The sequence below is a fragment of the Lycium barbarum genome, chromosome 7 (genome assembly GCF_019175385.1).
Source record: "Lycium barbarum isolate Lr01 chromosome 7, ASM1917538v2, whole genome shotgun sequence".
Lineage (NCBI taxonomy): Eukaryota > Viridiplantae > Streptophyta > Magnoliopsida > Solanales > Solanaceae > Lycium > Lycium barbarum.
Window position 1 is genome coordinate 9,973,891 of NC_083343.1, and position 21,709 is coordinate 9,995,599.

The 21,709-nt window shown below is 31.5% G+C and overlaps 2 protein-coding genes across 6 annotated transcripts; one reads left to right on the forward strand and one right to left on the reverse strand.

The window, feature by feature from the left end:
• Nucleotides 1-324: 324 nt before the first annotated feature.
• Nucleotides 325-10,522, reverse strand: LOC132603095 (uncharacterized). 5 transcript variants are annotated; one of them, XM_060315985.1, is made up of 17 exons: nt 10,345-10,522; nt 9,317-9,383; nt 7,946-8,275; nt 7,724-7,852; nt 7,303-7,510; nt 6,825-6,971; nt 5,797-5,871; nt 5,635-5,706; nt 5,394-5,465; nt 5,106-5,177; nt 4,946-5,017; nt 4,437-4,508; nt 4,279-4,350; nt 2,713-2,856; nt 1,993-2,067; nt 1,671-1,817; nt 325-941 (listed from the first exon to the last, which is right to left on the reverse strand). In XM_060315985.1, exons 3-17 carry the CDS (start codon nt 8,177-8,179, stop codon nt 754-756), a joined length of 1,779 nt encoding a protein of 592 aa, XP_060171968.1. In that variant the 5' UTR covers nt 8,180-8,275; nt 9,317-9,383; nt 10,345-10,522; the 3' UTR covers nt 325-753. The 5 variants fall into 5 exon arrangements, with proteins under 5 accessions (XP_060171968.1, XP_060171967.1, XP_060171971.1 ...); XM_060315984.1 differs by lacking the exon at nt 9,317-9,383; XM_060315988.1 differs by lacking the exon at nt 9,317-9,383 and having other exon boundaries at nt 1,993-2,064; nt 10,345-10,521.
• Nucleotides 10,523-19,461: 8,939 nt separating this feature from the next.
• On the forward strand, nt 19,462-20,979 carry LOC132602117 (uncharacterized). The gene has a single exon (XM_060315126.1). The coding sequence runs from the start codon at nt 20,036-20,038 to the stop codon at nt 20,819-20,821; it is 786 nt and encodes a 261-aa protein (XP_060171109.1). The 5' UTR covers nt 19,462-20,035; the 3' UTR covers nt 20,822-20,979.
• The last annotated feature ends 730 nt before the right edge of the window (nt 20,980-21,709 follow it).

The following is a 21,709-nucleotide window of genomic DNA, read 5'->3' on the forward strand; positions in this document are numbered from 1 at the left end:
GATCCCTGAGAAATCCCCGAAAGTTCGATAGCTGCACAAAAAAGGTAAAGTTGCTTTAACTACAGAACGGCAAAATAATGTCAGCCTGGAAAGAAGTCATTTTCTGATTTCATTGAAGGCGAAGATTTTGTGACTCTTGTTAGGGCAAACGAGTCGATTATTCAAAACGTTCTGTCATTGTCATGGGTCCTTCACTTTCATTACATTGATGTGGTCCTTATTGAACACGTTCAGATAAGCATGCGCAAGTTCAGATTATTACTTTATATTGGATATAACAGTGTTAACATCTACATACTAAACTATACATGCAGATAATAAGCATTTGGCGTTATTCTGTCTATTTATCGGATATAACAGTATTAAACAACAAACAGAGTAAGCTATATGTGCAGATCATAACCATTTGGTGTTATTCTGTCTATTTACACACCAAAAAGGCTGTCCTTCTATAATGTTATATCCAGGATAACCTATTATCATTGATTAGGGCGGTATCACGCAAGATTTGGAAGCGCTGTAGCTTGAAGTTTCTTGATTTCACATGCTGTCACCCCACAAAATTCCAGGTACAGCGAGCGTAAATTCTTGAGAGGCTTCAGGTGCTGCAAGCCTTCATTGGTGATACTAACAGTATTAAACAACAAACAGAGTAAACTATATGTGCAGATCATAACCATTTGGTGTTATTCTGTCTATTTACACACCAAAAAGGCTGTCCATCTATAATGTTACATCCAGGATAACCTATTATCATTGATCAGGGCGGTATCGCGCAAGATTTGGAAGCGCTGTAGCTTGAAGTTTCTTGATTTCACATGCTGTCACCCCACAAAATTCCAGGTACAGCGAGCGTAAATTCTTGAGAGGCTTCAGGTGCTGCAAGCCTTCATTGGTGATACTAGAGTTTGAAACATTTAAAGAAACCAGTGATGTCAATCCTGCATTTTCAAAATGAGATGTTTGTTAATCAAAGTAGGATAACTATGAGAAAGAAAACACTAATGCAGCTTTTCCCAATCGGTCAAACTATCCAAGTGTAGGTTGACAGAGCTACCCAACACCTACACCTGTATCGGTGAGAAGTACATGTACCAAGTGGAATAATGAGATGCCCGCAGACTCGGCCGAACACCTCAATAAACAGACAACGGGGTTGCACGAAGCATCCTGTCTTTGCCGGGAAATGGCAGCACCCCCAAAGGGGTGTAATGTAGGCAGCTTACCCTGTGCAAGCATCAATGTCTAATTCCATGGCTTCCAACCCGTGACCCATAGCTCACACAGACAACTATGTTGTTGCTCTAAGGCTCCCCTTATCCGAACACCTCAATGATGGGGAAAGAAAGTCAGACAGGTAATATCGTGTTTCTATTCTAGCGTATTCCTGCAGTAGCTAGACTACTCCATCCCTCCAAAAGAGGGCGTGTGTATCGAAGCACGCAACAACACTAAATTCACTATTACTGTTTCAGAAAGCATTCACCATTGTGGTATTTGGTTTAAGCTGATTGAAAAGCACGGTACCCCAGTATGTTGAGAGAAACTTGGCATATTAAGAGTTCTATTTTCTTTAAGAACTATGTCTGAAGTCTTCAATTGGTAGCAGCAGCTTTGACAAGCATTCAAACTGTGAAGTGTTTCATGTACCGAAAGAAATCAAAAGTTACCTGATAGAAACTCTAAGGCTGTATCTGTTAGCTTCAAGTTTTGTGACAGGTTCAGCAACATCAGAGAAGAAAGATCCTTTATGTTCTTGACACCAGCATCCGTCAACCGACCACCACAGAGATCAAGCGATTGGAGACTTCTGAAATCTGATGAGACATGCACACACTTGAGAATTCGGAAAATGAGCAAAAGTTCGAAAACATCAGTGTGTAGTGGGGCTACAAGATCACCAAGAAATCCGTATTCAAACTTAATATACTAAGAAAGGAGATGAAAAATTAACAGTACTTAGAAAAAAACCAAATGGCTGCTTCAACTTACATGTCAGATACTTTGTCCCGGAATCCGTGATCTGAGCACCAAAGAGATCCAGGTGAGTCAATCCAGTTAAACCTGCTTCCATATGACAGAAAAAGCTACATATTAATACTTCTAGCATAAACCAAAAAAGCATGACGTAAATGGCTCCTGCATATTATTGAGCAACCGATAAATCAATAGGGCAAAGAGATCTCAAAACCAAACTAATAGATCCACTAGAAAATATCGTATAGAACAAAGAGGAAATTCAGAAGTTCTAGCTTCAACTACGATAAGAATCGTCCAATAAAGGAGAAGTCAGTTAACAGACGAAAATATAACAATGAATTGAGGGATCACACAAAAACCAAAATGAACATTAATCACGCTATTAATCAAAGAAGTCCGACCACACAGCCTGGTTTTTCAAGATTTTACAGATACATATTTGACACCAATCTTTATTCTCCTTAGCAGTATCCAGAATATCCATTAACCTGGGTTTGTCGACCTTGGACACTAGAAACATATCTATAAGTGTCCTTGGAAATACACACACATGCACCTTCAATAAATTACAAAGAATATAGACAAGCACAGAGGCGTATGCACAACAGTAAAATCCATGTGTTCAGAGAGTTTAATGAAGATGCACACGACACCTTTAAACAAGATCAGAATGAGTAGCTCTCCAAATCTTCACCTCATATTATTGAAACAACAAGAGATTTTAGTCCTTACTGGTGAGAATTGCGAGCCCCGAGTCTGTGATTTGACGAGTATCAAGGTTAAGTGACCTAAGAGAAGTCAATCCAGATAACTTTGTCAAACCACTGTCAGTTACTGAGGTGAACGAGAGATTGAGATCCTCCAACTTTGTCAACCCTAAAACATACAATAGCTCAAATAAGCACATCATCATATATACAAGATAATAAATCAGAATTTACTGCGATAAGAGCTTATAAATTTTGATTAAAATTGATGTCTTTGAAATGTGAAAATACATAAAGTGTGTACAGAAAATCACTGATAACAAATTCTATGTCAATGAAGGTCGATGGCATTTCTAGTCAGAAAAATAACAAGATCATAAGAACCAATTGAACAAGGAAAAAGGAAGAGGGAGAAGAACAAACACAGAGCACACATGGAGACGTTAGATAGCTACTCCCTCTGTCCCGATTTATGTGGCACATTTCCCTTTTTAGTTTGTCCCAACAAGAATGCAACCTTTCTATGTTTAGAAACAATTAAACTTCAAAATTCTCATTTTACCCTAGTGAGATGATTGACCTCCACACAAACGTATATGGCTTATTTTACACGACAAGTTTCAAAAGTCTTTTTTTTTTTCCTTAAACTCCGCATTGAGTCAAACAATACCATATAAATGGGGACAAAAGTAGTACTAATTTCAAATCAGTCAAAGACACTTTAATTGCAAATGAACACACAAAGAACTAAAAGATAATTTAAACAGGATGTACATACTCTACTAGATATCAACTCACGGTATGAATAGAGAAATAAAAGTTGAGCATTGCATTTTGAAGATTGATAATAAGATTAGTTTTTGAGAGTCTGGTAGTTCCTATAGTCTGTTAGGACAAGCTTCTCCAAGGCCAAATGCTTTTGTTTTTAATTTTTTTTTTTTTTTTTGGTTCAAAGTTGAGGTGTTTGGCCAGGCCAGAAATTCTTTTCTTCTTAAAAGAAGTGTTTTTTTCTAAGTTGAGAGTTTGGCCAAGCTTTTAACAAAAGAAAAAGTACCTTAGAGTAGAGGCAGAAGCTGTTTTTGAGAAGCTGAAAGGAGTAGCTCCTCAAATGAAAAGCACTTTTTAAAGCTAGGCCAAACATCAATTGCTGCTCAAAAGTGTTCTTCAAATTAATTAGCCAAACAGAAACTGCTTCTCACCAAAAGTACTTTTTCGAAAATCATTTCTGAAAAACACTTTTCAAAATGTGCTGATTTTAGAAGCTTGGCCATTAAACGGGCTAGTAGCCTACTAAACAGACAATTCGAGCCAAAACCTACAAGGATTTTTTGTAATCTGACCATCTTAAGTCCTCATCTGATCCTCTGATAGCTATTCATAAATTCGGGGGAAGCGTATCAACTTGTGCAGATGCATTTTTAGTGAGATTTAATTATAAGTTACTATTAACTTGTTACTGTGAGAGCTGGCATAAAGGAAAAACAACAGAATTTTTAACATATAGTATATCAAAGCCATTAGCCAATGTGATGCCAAAAGCCCCATAATGTAATAGAAAAGTAGTTGTGCTAAGTAGGGTAAACAGTCTAACCAGAGAATTGAAGAATTCCATTGCTTCCAACTTCAGTATCAGACAGCTCCAAAGCTTTCAAGTTTGAAAGGCCTGAAAAAGACAATTACATAAATCTATAAGAGTAAAAAAGCTCTCTTCCTGGTGGACCGATGTTAACCAAATTATATGGTGTATACCAGCTAAATGAGCAAGACCGTCATTGCTAATCCTACAAGAATCCAAGTAGAGGCCTTCCAATTTTGTCAGCCCTGCAATGTTAGGTAAAACTAAAGTAAATAAATAACCAAAACTTATGGAAGAAAGATTAAATGGATAGACATAACCACCTAACTAAAAACTGAAAATTTTCACATCATCAATTCTACCAAGCCTGAAAGGATCTCAAAACTCCAAATAAAGCAGCAGCCGTGAGACAAATATCAACTCTAAATATACCGGCAGTTCGTTTAAGATGAAAACAATAAAGTTCCGGCATAAGAGCATTAAGTAAGAGGAAGGTCATAGTATTGCTTTTCAAGTTCCTATCCCATAATGGAAGTCTCAACTCAACAAGATCAGTTAGATAACAGCAAAACATTCCGTGAGATAGATATCAACAAAATGATAGATCTGAATTTTAGAGAACCTAAAGCTTAAATGTCATGTAACCCCAAATGAAGGCAATTAAAGAAGAAAAATTACAGACCTTTTAAATGTCCCAAACATGTATCAGTGATATTGTTAAATCCCAGATTCAACTCTTTCAAATTGCTGAGTGCTGCAGATGCAAAACAGTTGGCTATAGATGTGGAACGGTTTTGCTTTATTCAGTTCTTTATGGAAGATAACAAATGTCTTCCACTTACCCAAAAACTTCTCACATCCATCATCTGTTAGGTGACATCTATTGAGATTTAGAGATTTCAGTGAAGTGAAAGCTGCATAACAATAAAAGGAACTATCAGAAACTTCAATAACGTGACGGAAAAAGTTCTTAGAATAGAAAAGTAATTCCATGAAAATTTCTCTCTTTTACTTTCAGAAAATCCGCACCCCCCCCCCCCCCCCCCAAAAAAAAAAAAAACCCACCCACACAAAAGAAAAACTAGGCCTAATAAGTCAACATGGAAATAAGCACAATAAAAGAAACACACCGGTGAGGTAATCCAAACATGAAGCAGTAACATCCGACCCTTCCAAGTTTAGCACAATGAGTTTGTCCAAATCTGTTAAAGAATAAAATTTATAAATAAAGATGTAACCTAACAAATGAAAGCACATATTTAAATGTTTTACCACAACTATCCGATATAGTCAAACCAGCGAAACTAGAAAAAGTGCAATCAACTTGAGGACATTGCAAAAGTTTATAACACCAAAAGATGCAAGTGGTACCTCTCAAATAAGACACTCCAACATTTGTTATGTCGTTACATGAAATCTGAAGTTCCTTCAAATTCACGAGCCCTGAAATACATTGTGTGAATATAGGCAAATATATCAAACAAGCTCGGAGACATATATGAAGATTCTAAAGCATATTCATCAAGAATATACCTGCAAAAGGCTTCAAGTCTGAATCCATAATAGACTTGCAGCTTCTTATAGTGAGAGACTCAAGATTCGTCAAACCTGAAAGTTAAATGAAACAACTATCATGACGTGCTGAAAACCAAACTTAATTTATGACAGCAAAAACTATGTTGACATAGTGAAGATCAATTAAAAGCGTAACTAACCAAAGACAAAAAGTACAAACTTAATTCATTAATAGTAAGTCCTTTAAATAGGTTCCACTAGTCCTTTTACGAGACCAGTGACAGAGTCTTTCTTCCACTAACTCCTACTCTTTAACAAGAAAAGATCTACTACCGCACAGAAAATTCAGTAAAATTGTGACAGATACCAGGTCTAAACCCATAATTTTAAAAATATACTCCCTCCGGTCCAAAATAATTGAGGATAGCCTCTAAAAGTTGGTCCAAGATAATTGAGGTTTTAGTCTATCAAGAAGGTATTTATTCTTTTTCCAAATTTACCCTTGACACATTTTTAATTCATTGAACAAATATAATGCTTGTTATAGTTTCAAAGCCCCTCTTAATTAAGAGTATTTTAATCAATACACCTCTTAATTTTTAGAAATAAGTGAATTCCTTAATCCATGTGCCCAAGTCTAAAACCTCAATTATTTTGGACCGCAAGGAGTAATAGTTTCAACAGCAAGAACCTTAAAAGTTGAACCCATAAATTTTAAATCTGATCCGCCCCTGGCCTCACCCATCTGTCTTTTATTTTGCATTGCTAATTCTAGTTCTTTAGAAGAGCATGGAATATTTAGTGGTATTCTCCTGATAAACCACTCTCATTCCACTCAAGAATTTCTTGTTGTAGATTAGGACCTTCACATCACAAGTACAATTAAAAAAATGCATCAACACGCCGGAGCTAAATGCTTAACTGGAAGCATACGACCAAGGAAAAGAGGGACATATGCTGTGCATTCTTATATGACCGGAAACGAGGCCAAATATGAAAGATGGCGTAATGTTTCCTCTTCGGGTAAATAATGGAAAACAACAAACCTTCAAGATGGATAAAGCCTCCATGAATTCCAGGACATCGCTCAAAATCCAACTTGACTAGTTTCATTAAGCTGGATAAACTTTTCATTGCTTCAGCACTAAGCCCACAGCATTTTCTAAAACCCAAGTATGTCAAGTTTGTAAAACCTGAAGCACAATATAATGGATTGTCATCACCAGAAATTCTAGCACAGAGAGTTCTAGTTTTGTTTGTGGGTGTTTTTTTTTTTTTTTTGGGGGGGGGGGGGGGGGGGGGGGTGTAGAGAGGTGTATCCACTAAGTAATGAGCCAATGTCGAAGACAAATAACACTTGAAAGCCAATAGAGGATTCAATAACAAATCTTTCCACACTCATGCTGATATCAGCAAGCTATAACAGAAAACAAACACAATAATACTAGATATAGGGGGTATAAAAGCAATTATATTCTGTAGATTACCATGTAATATGTCATTAGAGGGAGAGGCGATAATTACCGGTGATGTGCTTTATGCCATGGGCAGAAATTTTGTCGCAGCAATCCAAACCTAAAGCTTGGAGGTTTGAGCAATTCCTTAGGAGGCTTAAACCAAAATCTGTAACCTCAGTGCTAGAGATATATGCAGATAATAATGACGATCCTTGTGAAGATATGACGTCCAACCATTTATCGTTAACTCTCGTACATTCTCCCATGCACATATCCTGTCAACAAAACTAAAACCATCAAATAAAAATAGAGAAATTGACATAAATAGCCGTCTACCAAAATAATGGCTGGGAAATATATTTTTCGTATATCAATGTATAATATACATAAATAGTGTATATTTTTTTTATACATTTGGCTAGCAAATGTAATTATTTTTGCCTGACTGCCCAAATGTGTAACTTCCTAAATACAAGCCGAGAGTTTACATGCAGGGCGCAGTCTCTGAAAGCCTCAATACAGTTATCAGAGAGGCTGCATGAGTCGACCAGATAGTTGAATATCAACTGGCTTATGTCCCTCGGGAGGATCGAAAATGAACGATATTTGTTGATGTCCTGTTCATACAGAAAGCATAAGATTTCCTGGACAAAAACACAAGTACTCAACCATGAACCTCAAAGGGATGTAGCAGAGATATATTTAGTTACCTCACATATTTTACGACTGCATAATTCCATGAGGGACGGACAACTCCTTCGTTGAAGTTGACAACACGGGCCGGGCAGAAAAAGGGAGGACTCTAGCCATTTTGAGCTCCCAAATTTGAAATATCTAGTAGCTAAGCCTCTTCTAGTTACGTTCTCATCAGCATAGTGGTCTCTTTTACATGAACAAATACCCCCCATCAAGGAATTCCCTTGATAAGACTCACTCACTATCATCAAATGCTCCAAAATAGATGGTTCTATGGCTCAGTTATGAATAGACTAATCCCATATGTCTTAGTAGCAATTTTGCATGAGCATTCAAAATCAGTCCTGGAAGACAGAGACATTCTAAACACATAAGAATTTCCACATATTGCTGACGGAGCTAGGATTTTCACACTAAGAAAACACTGGGGATTCAACATATAGTACATATACATAAATAAAAATTTACTACCTATCTACACAGTGTACATGTCAAGTGACCTTGAAAAGGGTCGACTCTGCCACTGATTGATACTTTATTAAAGGAATGAAATTAACATTATACAGAACTATTCGTTAGAAAACAAAACTACCAACATAAAAGTTCTATTATTTCAAGACAATCCAAATATAAATAGTATAGCAGGTGCAGGTCAAAATATAATCTTTCCTTTCTTCTCCTCAAGTATATTCAAGAATGTCTAAACTAATTTCTCAGTGACATTTCTCCTAACAAGTAAAACAACTACAACAATAAAAAAGAAAAATAAATACACTATGCAGATACTATAACCCCATTTCATTCTATCAAACAAGAAAACAACCTGAAAACTCCACTTCCTCAACATTCCCACAGAAGTATACTCATATACTAATAGTTTTTTTCTTTCTACTACTCAATTCTCAAAGTAAAAATACATGTAAAGTTTGAAATTTTGAAGCTTAATAAATAAAGGGCAGGTCATATTGTCAATCAAAAAAAAAAAAAAAAAAAGGAATGCAAACAGAAAGAAAAGACTCACTCAAAAAATAAACTTTCTGTGTGTATTTTCCACTAAAATTTTCTTACCTTAAAGGCCCAAAAGTACTTCACAAAAAGACCCTTTATCTACTTTCAGAGGACAAATACAAAACATTGATTTTTAATGTCAGTTATGATGAGAACAACCATAGAAGGAAGAGACAACAAGGAGCCAAAGAGGTGGCAAGAACAGAGGAACTATTTGGGTATGTGCCACTTGTCCATGTTTCTTTGTTTCTACTATTCAACTACAAAAATACATGTAAAGTTAGGGGATGAAAAATAAAATCAAGAAACATCATATTAACAATCAAAAATGAAGCCTCAAAAACATAAAAGCATGCAAAAGAGAAAGAAAGACTCACTCAAAACAGTTTACATTAGCAAACTTTCAGTGTGTATTTTCCACTAAAACTTCCATACCTCAAAGACCTATAAAGTACACATAATAAATAAAGGGCAGGTCATATTGTCAATCAAAAAAAAAAAAAAAAACACACACACAAGAAAAATGAAAAGGAATGCAAACAGAAAGAAAAGACACACTCAAAAAATAAACTTTCTGTGTGTATTTTCCACTAAGATTTTCTTACCTTAAAGGCCCAAAAGTACTTTCCAAAAACACCCTTTATCTAGTTTCAGATGATAAATAAAAAAAAATGATTTTTAATGTCAGTTATGATGAGAACAACCATAGAAGGAAGAGACAACAAGGAACCAAAGAGGTGGCAAGAACAGAAGAACTATTTGGGTATGTGCCACTTGTCCATGTTTCTTTGTTTCTACTATTCAACTACAAAAAATACATGTAAAGTTTGAAACTTTAAAGCATAATAAATAAAGGGTAGGAAAAGGAAACTTAAAAGAACATCATATTTCCAATAAATGCATGCAAAGAGAAAGAAAGACTCACTCAAAAAATTACATTAGCAAACTTTCAGTGTTTATTTTCCACTAATATCATACCTCAAAGACCCCCAAAAAAAAATAAAAAAATTAAGTACACAAATACATGTAAAGATTGAAACTTTGAGGCATAATAAATAAAGAGGATGAAAAATAAAATTAAGAAACATCATATTGCCAATCAAAAATGAAGCCTCAAAAACATAAAAGCATGCAAAAGAGAAAGAAAGACTCACTCAAAACAGTTACAATAACAAACTTTCAGTGTGTATTTTCCACTAAAATTTCCATACCTCAAAGACCTATAAAGTACACAAATACATGTAATGATTGAAACTTTAAAGCATAATAAATAAAGGGTAGGAAAAAAAGAACATAAAAAAAATCATAGTCAATCAAAACTGAACCGTCAAAACCATAAATGCATGCAAAAAAAAAAAAAAAAAAACAAAGCCTCACTTAAAAATCACAATATGTATTCTCATACCTTAAAGCTCCAAAGTACTCAACAAAAAGATCCTTTATCTGATTTTCAGTTGATAAATACAAAAATTTGATTTGTAATGTCAGTTATCATATGGTGGTGGTGGCAAGAAGAGGGAAACTATTTGGTTATGTGCCACTTGTCCAGATCTTTGTTTGCATTTTTGTGACTTGATTTGTTTATATATAGTAGTTAGCAAGAAGATACGAGAAACTTTTTTTAAAATTTGTGTGATTAGAAAAAAAGAGATGTCAGGTCTTTATTCCTAGTACAGTGTTGTTTGTTTATGTCATTTTCATTTGTGGATTAGTATGATTTGTCACCCTACCATAATAAGAGTATGTCTCTATATTTAGGTTTAACTTTTTTTTTTTTATAGGCATCATAAAGTATTTTTACGGTATCAATAGTACTACGTGTCCTTGTCATGATACTTAGCTTAAATTAATACTCTTTTTATCTCAATTTATGTATCACAGATTGAATTTTGAGAGTCTTGCAGTTTAGATTAGACTGTGAGTTCGGGCATGAAATATTTAAATTTTTTGAAATAAAATTTACGTATCCGAAAACTAATTAAAAGAATTACAAGTCATAGTAATTGACAATTTCAATTCAAAGTACTTAAAAGATATTTTAAAAAATTATGAAAAAGAAATTGTTTGATTCTCGAAATTTAAAAAGTGCTATGTAAATTGGAACGGAGGGAAAATATATATATGTGCATGAAATGGACTCATTAATTCAGTCTCAACAAAGAGGTGTTGAATATAAAACTGTAGTTCAAAAAGTAATAACAACATCAAATTATTTAATTATGAAAGTTATTATCAAAGAATTTTTTTTCGAACTAATTATATTTAAGTTTCATTCATATATGATTGCTATAAAGTATTTTTACAGTATATTTTAAGATATTCCAACTTGCAAGTTGGCTTATCATCTAGGTTATTAACTTTTTCAAGGAAGGTGATGGAGCAAGATAAAACTATCTTCATATGATTTATACATTACGAATTTCAATCATAAAATCAATCACCAATACTTACGTTTATATCACAAACTTGTATGAACCTGAGATATTTCGTGCACTGAACTTCCCTTTTTACAAACTTTATTATTTATAGACGTTTTCTTTTGATATGTAACAAAATTATATTAATCACTAAAGTAAAATAATTACAAATATAGCAAGCAAACACGGCCTGCTATTTTCTGTCAAAATTTCCCCCATACACATGGACTAAGGAACAAGGGCAATTTTTATTTAGTAATTTGGGTCACGTGAACTCATGCTCTCTCCATATAACTCTAGGTATTTATATATTTTTCAAAATTGATATAGTATTAACTGTTGAAACCCATGTTATAAGAAGGTTATATGATGCACTTGATTAAAGGTTGAGTTATTTGGTCCAGTTCCTCCAGTAGAATGCTAGATTTTTTTACAAGTGTCTCACTTATAAATTAATGATCACAAGATTTATTTGGTTAAAATGGTCACTTAGCCATAGTTGTACCTTATCTTTCATCACCAGTGTCACTCTGCCGACTAGAACTTTAAAAGCTTTCATCATTTAATATTTTAATATTTTAAGAAGATGAAAATAAAGACAAGATCAAATTAACAAGTGGAAGTGGTTTTTGAAGATGAGAAGCTATTGGTAGTATTTTCAGTTCATTGTTTCCTATGAATGCTTCTGTATTTCTTTTGTTAAGATGGAATAATTGGAGATTAAAAATTACTCTTTGCAAGGATTGAATTAAAATTTCTCTCTGCCTAAGTCCCTCCATTGGAGAACATTGAACACCAGAATTAAAATCCAATTAATATTTAGAGTGATGCACAAAAAAAAAAATATAGTACTATATATATATATATGAAGCCAACTTGTTCTTCAGATACTCATAGTTGGGGTTATAATAAATTACACCATCCGTCTCAATTTATTTGATACTTTTTGCTTTTTGAAAGTCTTTGATCATAATTTTTTCACATGTCTTTTAAATATTTTAAATTATTAATGATGGTGACTTACAGTACTTTTTACGTAGTTTTCAAATGTGTAAATTTTATTCTGAATTTTTTTAAAAAATATTGTTTAAATATACGATCAAAATTAAAAAAATAATTTTTGAAAAGCGAAAAATATCAAATAAATTGGAACAGCGGAAATAGTACCTAATAATTCGTTATAAAAATCAGTATAAGAACTAAGTTCAAAGTTTGCTCAAGGAAAAGAGAAATAGATGTGTGAAGATACCATTGGAGAGTGACAGAAAGGAAGAGAAAACCATAGTTAAAATGATATTTTAACCAAACAAATCTTGACCATCTATTTAAAAGTGAGACACTTGTACGAAATCTAACATTGCACTGGAGGAACTGGACCAAACAACTAGTGGAGGGAATCTGATCCAGAATTATTTATACGGAAAAAGTCCAAAAATACCCCTGAACTATTGAAAAAGGCTCATAAATACCCTCCTTCCACCTTTTGGTCTAAAAATACCCTTAAGGTTTGTTTTTGGCTCAAATATACCCCTCAAACTAACAAAGTTAAAGTTAACTCTTTTAAAAAGCCAAATGACATTTTGTGATTGGACACATATATTATTTAATTTAAAAATTAAAAAATATGAACAAAACTGATTTTTTTTTGCATTTCGTGAATTAATCAACGATTTTTTTTTTTTTGCATTTCGTGAATAAAAAAATGAAATAGGAAATTATAATTTTTTTTTTGCATTTCGTGTATTGAAAAATGAAATAGGATAAAAAAATTAATTTTGTTCATATAAAAACAAAATTGGAAAATATATTTTGTCCAATTTTCCAATTTCGTTTTTATATGAACGAAAAAAAAAAATTATCCTATATCGTTTTTATATGAACGATTTTTTTTTTATCCTATTTCGTTTTTTAATACACGAAATGCAAAAAAAATTATAATTTCCTATTTCGTTTTTTTATTCACGAAATGCAAAAAAAAAAACATATTTCGTTGTTTAATTCACGAAATGCAAAAAAAAATAAAAACAGTTTCGTTCATATTTTTAAATTTTTTAGTTTTTAATTTTTAAGTTTCCACACAATTTTTTTTAAAACAAATATGTAAATTACGGAATTTTATTATTGACAATTTTTTTTTTAAATCTGGAATTTTAAATTACTGGAAATTTATTATTGGCAATTTTTTTTTTAAATTTGTTTTTTTTTTTAAATTATGGAATTTTATTATTGACCAATTACAAATTGCCATTTGGCTTTTTAAAAGAGTTAATTTTAACTTGTTAGTTTGAGGGGTATATTTGAGCCAAAAACAAACCTTAAGGGTATTTTTAGACCTAAAAGGTGGATGGAAGGATATTTTTAGACCAAAAGGTGGAAGAAGGGTATTTATGAGCCTTTTTCAATAGTTCAGGGGTATTTTTGGACCTTTTCCGTTATTTATATAGAGTACTAGAGATCCATTACCACTTAATAAAAGGGTCAAAATGGCACATAAATTATGTGAAATGAACAAAAATGTTCTCCGTTCATAATTTGATTCACGAATGTCCTTAAATTATATGAAATTGAACAAAAAGGTCTTTATTGTTACTTTATTGGGTCAAAAATGTACTTTCCCTAATAAACATATTTTTCTTTCTTTTAAACACATTTTTTTTATAAAAATATTATTTTCAAAGGAACCTTTTTTGTTCTTTCTTTTAAAAATCCTTTTAACTAATAAAAAAAAGCGGGAAGTAATTTCTTTTCGTCTTAATTTCGTTTTATCAATTAAACTAGAATTACCTTATGTACTTTTTTAACTGATAATATATATATATATATATATATATATATATATATAGGCATAGACAAAATGACGGGACACCTCTCTATGGCCTAGAAAGTCATTTATCTTTACGGGGCACCTCTCTATGACCTAGAAAGTCATTTATCTTTTTTCTTCTTTTTTTAAATTTCTTCTCATTTTAAAATTAATATATATTACTACTATTTAGAAGAGTGAGTTCTTACTCACTCTTCGTCGTCTGCTTCGTCGTAAAAAAAAAAAAAAGTGGCCAAATTAAAGGGGTTTACATCAATATACACACCATCAACCTAACATTTCACGACAAGTGTTTCTTACTTTTGTCAAATACTTTAGTACTAATAAATATGGGCCAGTGTACCCCTCTACAATAATCTATGACAAGACTTTTTCCTTCACGCTTGATAAATAATTTTCACTATTGAAAATAATATCTTAAAGTTATTTCAAATGAGTACGGAGTATTTATTTATCAATCCGATTTATTATTATGATTTCAGATTTATAATAAAAGAATTTAAAAGTTCTAAAAACAAGCTTACAGACTATTTTAAGTGAAATAATGATTTTCACAATTTTTTTTTGTAAGTGAAATACAATTGTAACAGTTTACTTTAAATATCTTCTTTTAACTTCAAATTCAAATACTTTTTTCTTCAAATTTTAATCAAATCATGTCCAAACAACAGTACAAGTGGTTAATATGCAGAACACGTTTTTTATACTTCACAATAAGGTACTTCACAAGTTTTATAACTCAAAAGGATTTATATTACACGATATAGAAAGGCAAATTTACAATTTGAAGGATGTTTTCTAAATATGATTACTGTCGCCACGAACTTTGTTACTCTCTCTGTCTCATATTATTTGTCTACTTTTTTTTTTATTTAATTACTTTTTTATTTTTATCCTTACTCTAATAAATGTGAAAAGAGATTAATATCAAATGGAGATCAACTAATGAATAAAGTAAATTAGTCAAATTCTAATTCTAATTCACGTTTCCTTAAAAAACCATGCAAAAGACAACATGACAAGTAAAATGAACTAAACCGAGAATATTTACCAAAAATTAAAAAATAGCATTTCTTCGTTTAAATAGAAAATCTTTGTTTTGTTTCAAACATGTAAAATTAATTTAATAATTTGAATTAGAATTATCCAAATCAAAATTTGATAAAAAATAATAAGTATTTTACACCTTTAAATTAATCAAATTAAAATTGAAAGTATCAATTGATGCTTAAATATTGCTATTGTTTTATATCAAAGAAAGGAAAATAGTTTTCTTTTAAACAAATCTTTTCTTTTAAAAAGTATTAATAAATTTTCATAGCAAACACAAATATAATAAAGTTTTAGATACAGAGCACAAAACCATAAAAATTATGGATCCCATATATATTAAACAACAACTAATATTTAAAAAAAATTGTGGGCCCCATATTAAATACCAACCAGTATTATAAAAAAAAGTGAATCCCGTATTTAAAAAATAAACAATGTTAAAAAAAAAAAAAGTGGGCCCCATATTAAACACCATGCGTATTCGTAGCAAACACTAATATAATAAAGTTTTAGATACGGAGCACAAATTACAATGTTATATCAATCGTGTTTTGAACATAGTACATATAAAAAAAATTGGCCCCATATTAAACAAGCCCATAAAAAAATTTGTAAAAAAACAAATTGTGGGCCCCATATATATTAAACAACAACTAATATTAAAAAAAAATGTGGACCCCATATTAAACACCATCCAGTATTAAAAAAGAAGGTGGAACCCACTACATCCAAACTCACGGGAAAAAAAAAGTGAACCCTATATTAACAAAATCAAGTAATATTAAAAAAAAAAAGTGAATCCCATATTAAAAAAACAAACAATGTTAAAAAAAATTGTGGGCCCCATATTAAATACCGTGCGTATTCGTAGCAAACACTAATATAATAGAGTTTTAAATACGGAGCACAAACTATAATGTTATATTAATCATGTTTTGAACATAGTATCCATATTGACAAAATCAAGCAATATATATAAAAAAAAAAATGAATCCCATATTAAAAAAATAAACAACGTCAAAAAAAAGTGCAGACTTTGTATTCTTAGCAAACACTAATATAATAAAGTTTTAGATACGGAGCACAAATTACAATGTTATATCAATCATGTTTTGAACATAGTATATATAAAAAAAATAAAAATAAAATGGGCCCCATATTAAACAGGCCCATTAAAAAAAATTGTAAAAAAAATTTGTGGGCCCTATATATATTAAACAACAACTAATATTAAAAAAAAAAGTGTGCTCCATATTAAACATCATCCAGTATTAAAAAATAAAAGTGGAACCCACCACATCCAAACTAACGGAAAAAAAAAGTGAACCACATATTAACAAAATCAAGCAATATTGAAAAAAACAATTGTGGGCCCCATATTAAACACCGTGCCTATTCGTAGCAAACACTAATATAATAAAGTTTGAAATACAGAGCACAAATTACAATGTTATATTAATCGTGTTTTGAACATTGTATCCCCCATTGACAAAATCAAGCAATATATATATAAAAAAAAATGAATCCCACATTGTGGGCCCCATATTAAACACCATCCAGTATTTAAAAAAAAGTGGAACCCAGCGCATCCAAACTCACGGGAAAAAAAAAAGTGGACCCCATATTAACAAAATTAAGCAATATTGAAAAAAAAAGTGAATCCCATATTTAAAAAACAAACAATGTTAAAAAAAATGTGGGCCCCATATTAAACACCATGCGTATTCGTAGCAAACACTAATATAGTAAATTTTTAAATACGGAGCACAAACTACAATGTTATATTAATCGTGTTTTGAACATAGTATCCCATATTGACAAAATTAAGTTATTATGTTCACTAAATATACTTAAAATATTTATATTTTAAAATAAGATAGAATTTTAATGCAAAAGACAAACATGACAAGTAAAATGAGCTAAACCGAGAATATTTACCAACAATTAAAAAGTAGTATTTTTTCGTTTAGATAGAAAATCAATTTCTACAATAAGTCTTCTCTTTTAAAAAATATTAATAAATTTACCGATTTTGTATTCGTAGCAAACATTAATATAATAAAATTTTAGATACGGAGCACAAACTATAATGTTATATTAATCATGTTTTAAACATAACATATATATATATATATATATATATATATATATATATATAATCACTATTCAAAGACAATTAGATACACATAGATGCACTATAATCTAAAAGTGTTGGGCCCGTGCGCAACACGGGCATAAGCCGTCTAGTATATATATATAAAGTTAGTCATATATAAAAAGGTGACTTCCATCCTACTAATTTACCTTATATTAAAAAGCCTAAAAATCTGTGTTAATGCCTGAACGCTTATGGTTCTTCTGAAATTAATTTATGTTAATTAATGTGTATTAATGCATTTGGTTTAATAGGAAATGGAAAGTCAAGATGTAACTGTAAGCCAAGCCTATGTTACCGACCTATATGACTATGAGCAATCTATTTTAGCTCCAACAATCATTACCCGGAGAAAAAGGCTTCAACATTGCATTGCCAAATTCTCCACCAAGAGGTTCATTGCATTTTTAGCTTTTTGTAATTTGCATAATCATTATTTATCTTGTCAGATTCATTTGTTTGTGGATATTTAATGCACGCTTCCTAGCATATTCAAATGGATCAATCTCTTTATAGATATGCGATTAAAAAATCTAAACTAAAAAATGATTAAAATTTGAAATATTTGAATTTTAAAACTAAAAAAAAAAAAAACAAATTAATATTTGAAAGTATAATTCGCGCAAAGCGCGGATAGATTTACTAGTATAGATCATACATATAAGATCATAGTAACCCCATTACTAATTTCATATATATAACGATAAAATTCTCTTTCCTAATAAAATAGAAAATATTTTTACTTCTTAATCTTTTCCCAATTGAAGTAGGATAAGCATTCGCTGATATAATCCTTGATTTTAAAGTTAAATACAACAATCATAGTGCCATAAAACAAGACAATTTATTACATTGCTTAAAATCACAAAATATCTTTAAGATATCATCGATGGAGTTATTGTTGACTCCTTTTTCATTTTAACTTTAAAACCAAGGATTACATCAGCAAATGTTTATCCTACTCAAATTCGGAAAAGATTAAAAATAAAAATATTTTTTTATTTTATTAGGAAAAAGAATTTTATCATTATCTAAATAAAAATCAATGATGTGGCTACCATGATCTTATATATAAGATATATATTACCAGTTAAAAAGGTACATGGGGTAATTTTATTTTAATTAATAAAATGAGATTAAGATGAAAAAACAATTATCTCCCACTTTTTTATTAGGTAAAGAGATTTTAAAAGAAAGAAAAAAGAAAAGGTTTATTTAAAAATAATATTTTTATAAAAATAATGTGTTTAAAAAGAAAAGAAACAATATGTTTATTAAGAAAAGGGCATTTTTGACCGAATTAAGTAAATATAGGACGGAAGGATTCGAACTTCCGAATAGCGGGACCAAAACCCGTTGTCTTACCACTTGGCCACGCCCCAGGATTTAATGATTCCTAACAACGGATTCATCTCATTCGCTATTTGCATTTCATATAGGAAGCTTTCTCCTCGTACAGCTCGAGAAAAATGATTGATTCGAGATTTTGTCTATGTATAGAATTCTATCTAAGAAATGAAAACTGAATCAATTATCCAATTAAAGATGTTAGTCTTTTTTTCAATTTCGTATAGTTTAAGGAATTTTTTACCCTTTTTCATTTTTTTTTTTTAATGATGAACCCGTGAGGCCGTGCTATAGTTAAACTCCTACAGAATACTCTGACATCATTCTCGGCTATTTTCAACATCAAAACATCAAAGGTTATCATCTTTGTTGGAGTATATCTTTTTTGGATTATAACTTTAGGGACCCACCTTATCACAAAGAATTAAAAAAATGAATCAGGAAACCATTGGACTCTTTTTTATAACTAGAAAAAAAAAAAAAAAAAAAAAAAGGAGGGCGCCATTGGATTTGTAACAAGAGCAATTAAAGTTGATAACTGATATCAATAAAGATTATTATCATTATACTCCTATGACTTAATTAGCGGAAACAGGTTGAAGTGCTTTTCATGGATTGGATGCTAGTATTTCATCATCTCTTTTAGATAAGGTTCGTTTCTTTGGATATACACACATTAGATAAAGGGAAAAGTATGAATGTACCTCTTAAAGCAGATATATTTCTCATTAAAAAGTGATATATATATCCTATCTGTTATAAATATTATTATTATATTATGATGTCTATCTTTAGGAAGAATTTTAGGGTTTGTGATTTTGGCACCAAATCAATTCTCTCCTATAAATAGAGAGGTTCTCTTCATTGTATTTCATCCCTCATAAGAGAAATAAGAACTCTCCCCTCTTCTCTCTTTCTCTACAATATTCTTGTTCTTAGTTTATTATTTTATAATATGTTATCAGCACGAGACTCTACCGTCTCAAGGAATTTTTCAAGGCTAAGGTACTATTTTTATTCTCTCTATTTTATGGCTAACCTTACAAAACTCGAGTTCGTTGCCCTTGATATTTCGGGCAAGAACTACCTATCATGGGTGCTAGATGCTGAAATCCATCTTGATACTATGGGTCTTAGAGACACCATTAAAGAAAATAATAAAGCATCCAACCAAGAAAATGCCAAGGTTATGATATTCTTGCGTCATCATCTTGATGAGGACCTGAAAATTGAATATTTTACTATTAAGGATCCACTCGTTTTATGAAAAAACTTGAAAGAAAGGTATGACCACCTGAAGATGGTCTTCCTCCCAAAAGCACGACACGAATGGATCAATCTAAGGCTACAAGATTTCAAATCAGTTATGAAGTATAACTCTGAGATGTTCAGAATTACTTCTATATTGACACTATGTGGAGAAAAGATTAGTGATTCTGATAAGCTGGAAAAGACGTTCTCCACTTTTCATGCCTCGAATGTGCTCCTGCAGCAGCAATATCGAGAGAAAGGTTTCACAAAGTATTATGATTTGATTGCTCATTTTCTTGTGGCTGAACAAAATAATGATTTACTGATGAAAAATCACGAGAATCGACCTACTGGCGCTGCACCACTCCCCGAAGTGAATGAGGTGTATGCCCACTACTCCAGGCGTGGAAAAGGTCGTGGCCCCGGTCCTGGTCATGATAATAGTCGTGGTCGTGATAATAGTCGTGGTCGTGGTCGTGATAATGGTCAAAGAAGAAATTATTTTCCTGGTGTTAATCACTCTTCAAAGAAAAATCACCACCAAAAGGGGAAAAAGAAGGATGATAGGCATGAAGTGTCAGAAGCACGTGGCTCAGGAAACAAATGCTATCGATGTGGTGGAAGTGGACACTGGGCACGTACCTGTCGTACTGCAAAGCACTTGGTTGAGCTTTATCAAGCATCAATTAAAAGAAAAGAGAAAAATCTCGAAGCTAATTTTATCTCTGAAAATCAAATTGACATCACACACTTGGATGTAGCAGATTTTTTTGAGCACCCTGAAGGAAAGATAGATCACTTGATTGGTGATGGTTCTGTGGTTAGAGATGATTGAGTTGTTTATTTTAATTTTTACTAGTCGTAGTAGTTGATGAATAAAAGGCCATGTGACAGTAGCTGTTTACATGAGTACTATTTTTAATTAGTCTAGATTTAATCAGTTTGTTAGAGTTAGTTATTAATAAAATTTTAATATGATTCGTCGTGAGTAAATCTTTAATGAAGGTGCAAATTCTATAACCAATTTGGTTAAACATTATAACTGCAACTGCATTGAGTTCTATTATATACATATAACTATTTAATTTCCATTTTCTACTTGATATATATGGAAACGGAAGAATAGAGAAATGGTTACAAAGTGATTGGGTTGGATTAAAAGTCAATCATGTTTTTCACCAAATATTTTAATATTTGCTATTCCCGTCTCTGCATATTGCTTTACGATTAATTCTCACGTGATTAAGGAATAGCATGTGTAAAATTTTTATTTTATGTACTTGCTTTACACTTCGTAAATGCTTATTTTTCCTAATTAAAGAAAAGAAAATTATGGGCACAGTACTATTTATAGCGATTGTTTACAGCAACTCTGTTAACCATAATTTTTAATTTCGAGTCCTTATTTCGATATAAGAAATTTTTGGTTATCCACAGAAATGTGTTATTAAATTAGTCTGTTGACCTAATACGTTAAGTAAATATCCTACATGATATACTGGCTTGGATTATTATATTGAAACGTTGTATTGGTATGTAGTTTCATTTGTTTGTACAACTTTGGTTTGTATTTAGTTTACTGGAATTACTAATATTTAGTATTTATTTTGCTTTGTTTGTGTCATTTCATTCGAAGATATGGATAACTCTCAAAGTAAGTTTGGAATAAAATCCAATTATGAAGACATATGTTTGATTGATTCTGCTACCACACACACGATCT

What these genes read in the sequence shown, in the direction of transcription:
- LOC132603095 (XM_060315984.1), bottom strand. Translation starts at nt 8,179, where the DNA reads ATGATAGTGAGTGAGTCTTATCAAGGGAATTCCTTGATGGGGGGTATT. An exon ending in GGGGCTCGCAATTCTCACCA is followed by an intron (nt 2,068 to 2,712) that starts GTAAGGACTAAA and finishes GTCATATGGAAG; the next exon opens with CAGGTTTAACTGGATTGACT. An exon ending in CGGGACAAAGTATCTGACAT is followed by an intron (nt 1,818 to 1,992) that starts GTAAGTTGAAGC and finishes ATGTCTCATCAG; the next exon opens with ATTTCAGAAGTCTCCAATCG.
- LOC132602117 (XM_060315126.1), top strand. Translation starts at nt 20,036, where the DNA reads ATGGTCTTCCTCCCAAAAGCACGACACGAATGGATCAATCTAAGGCTA.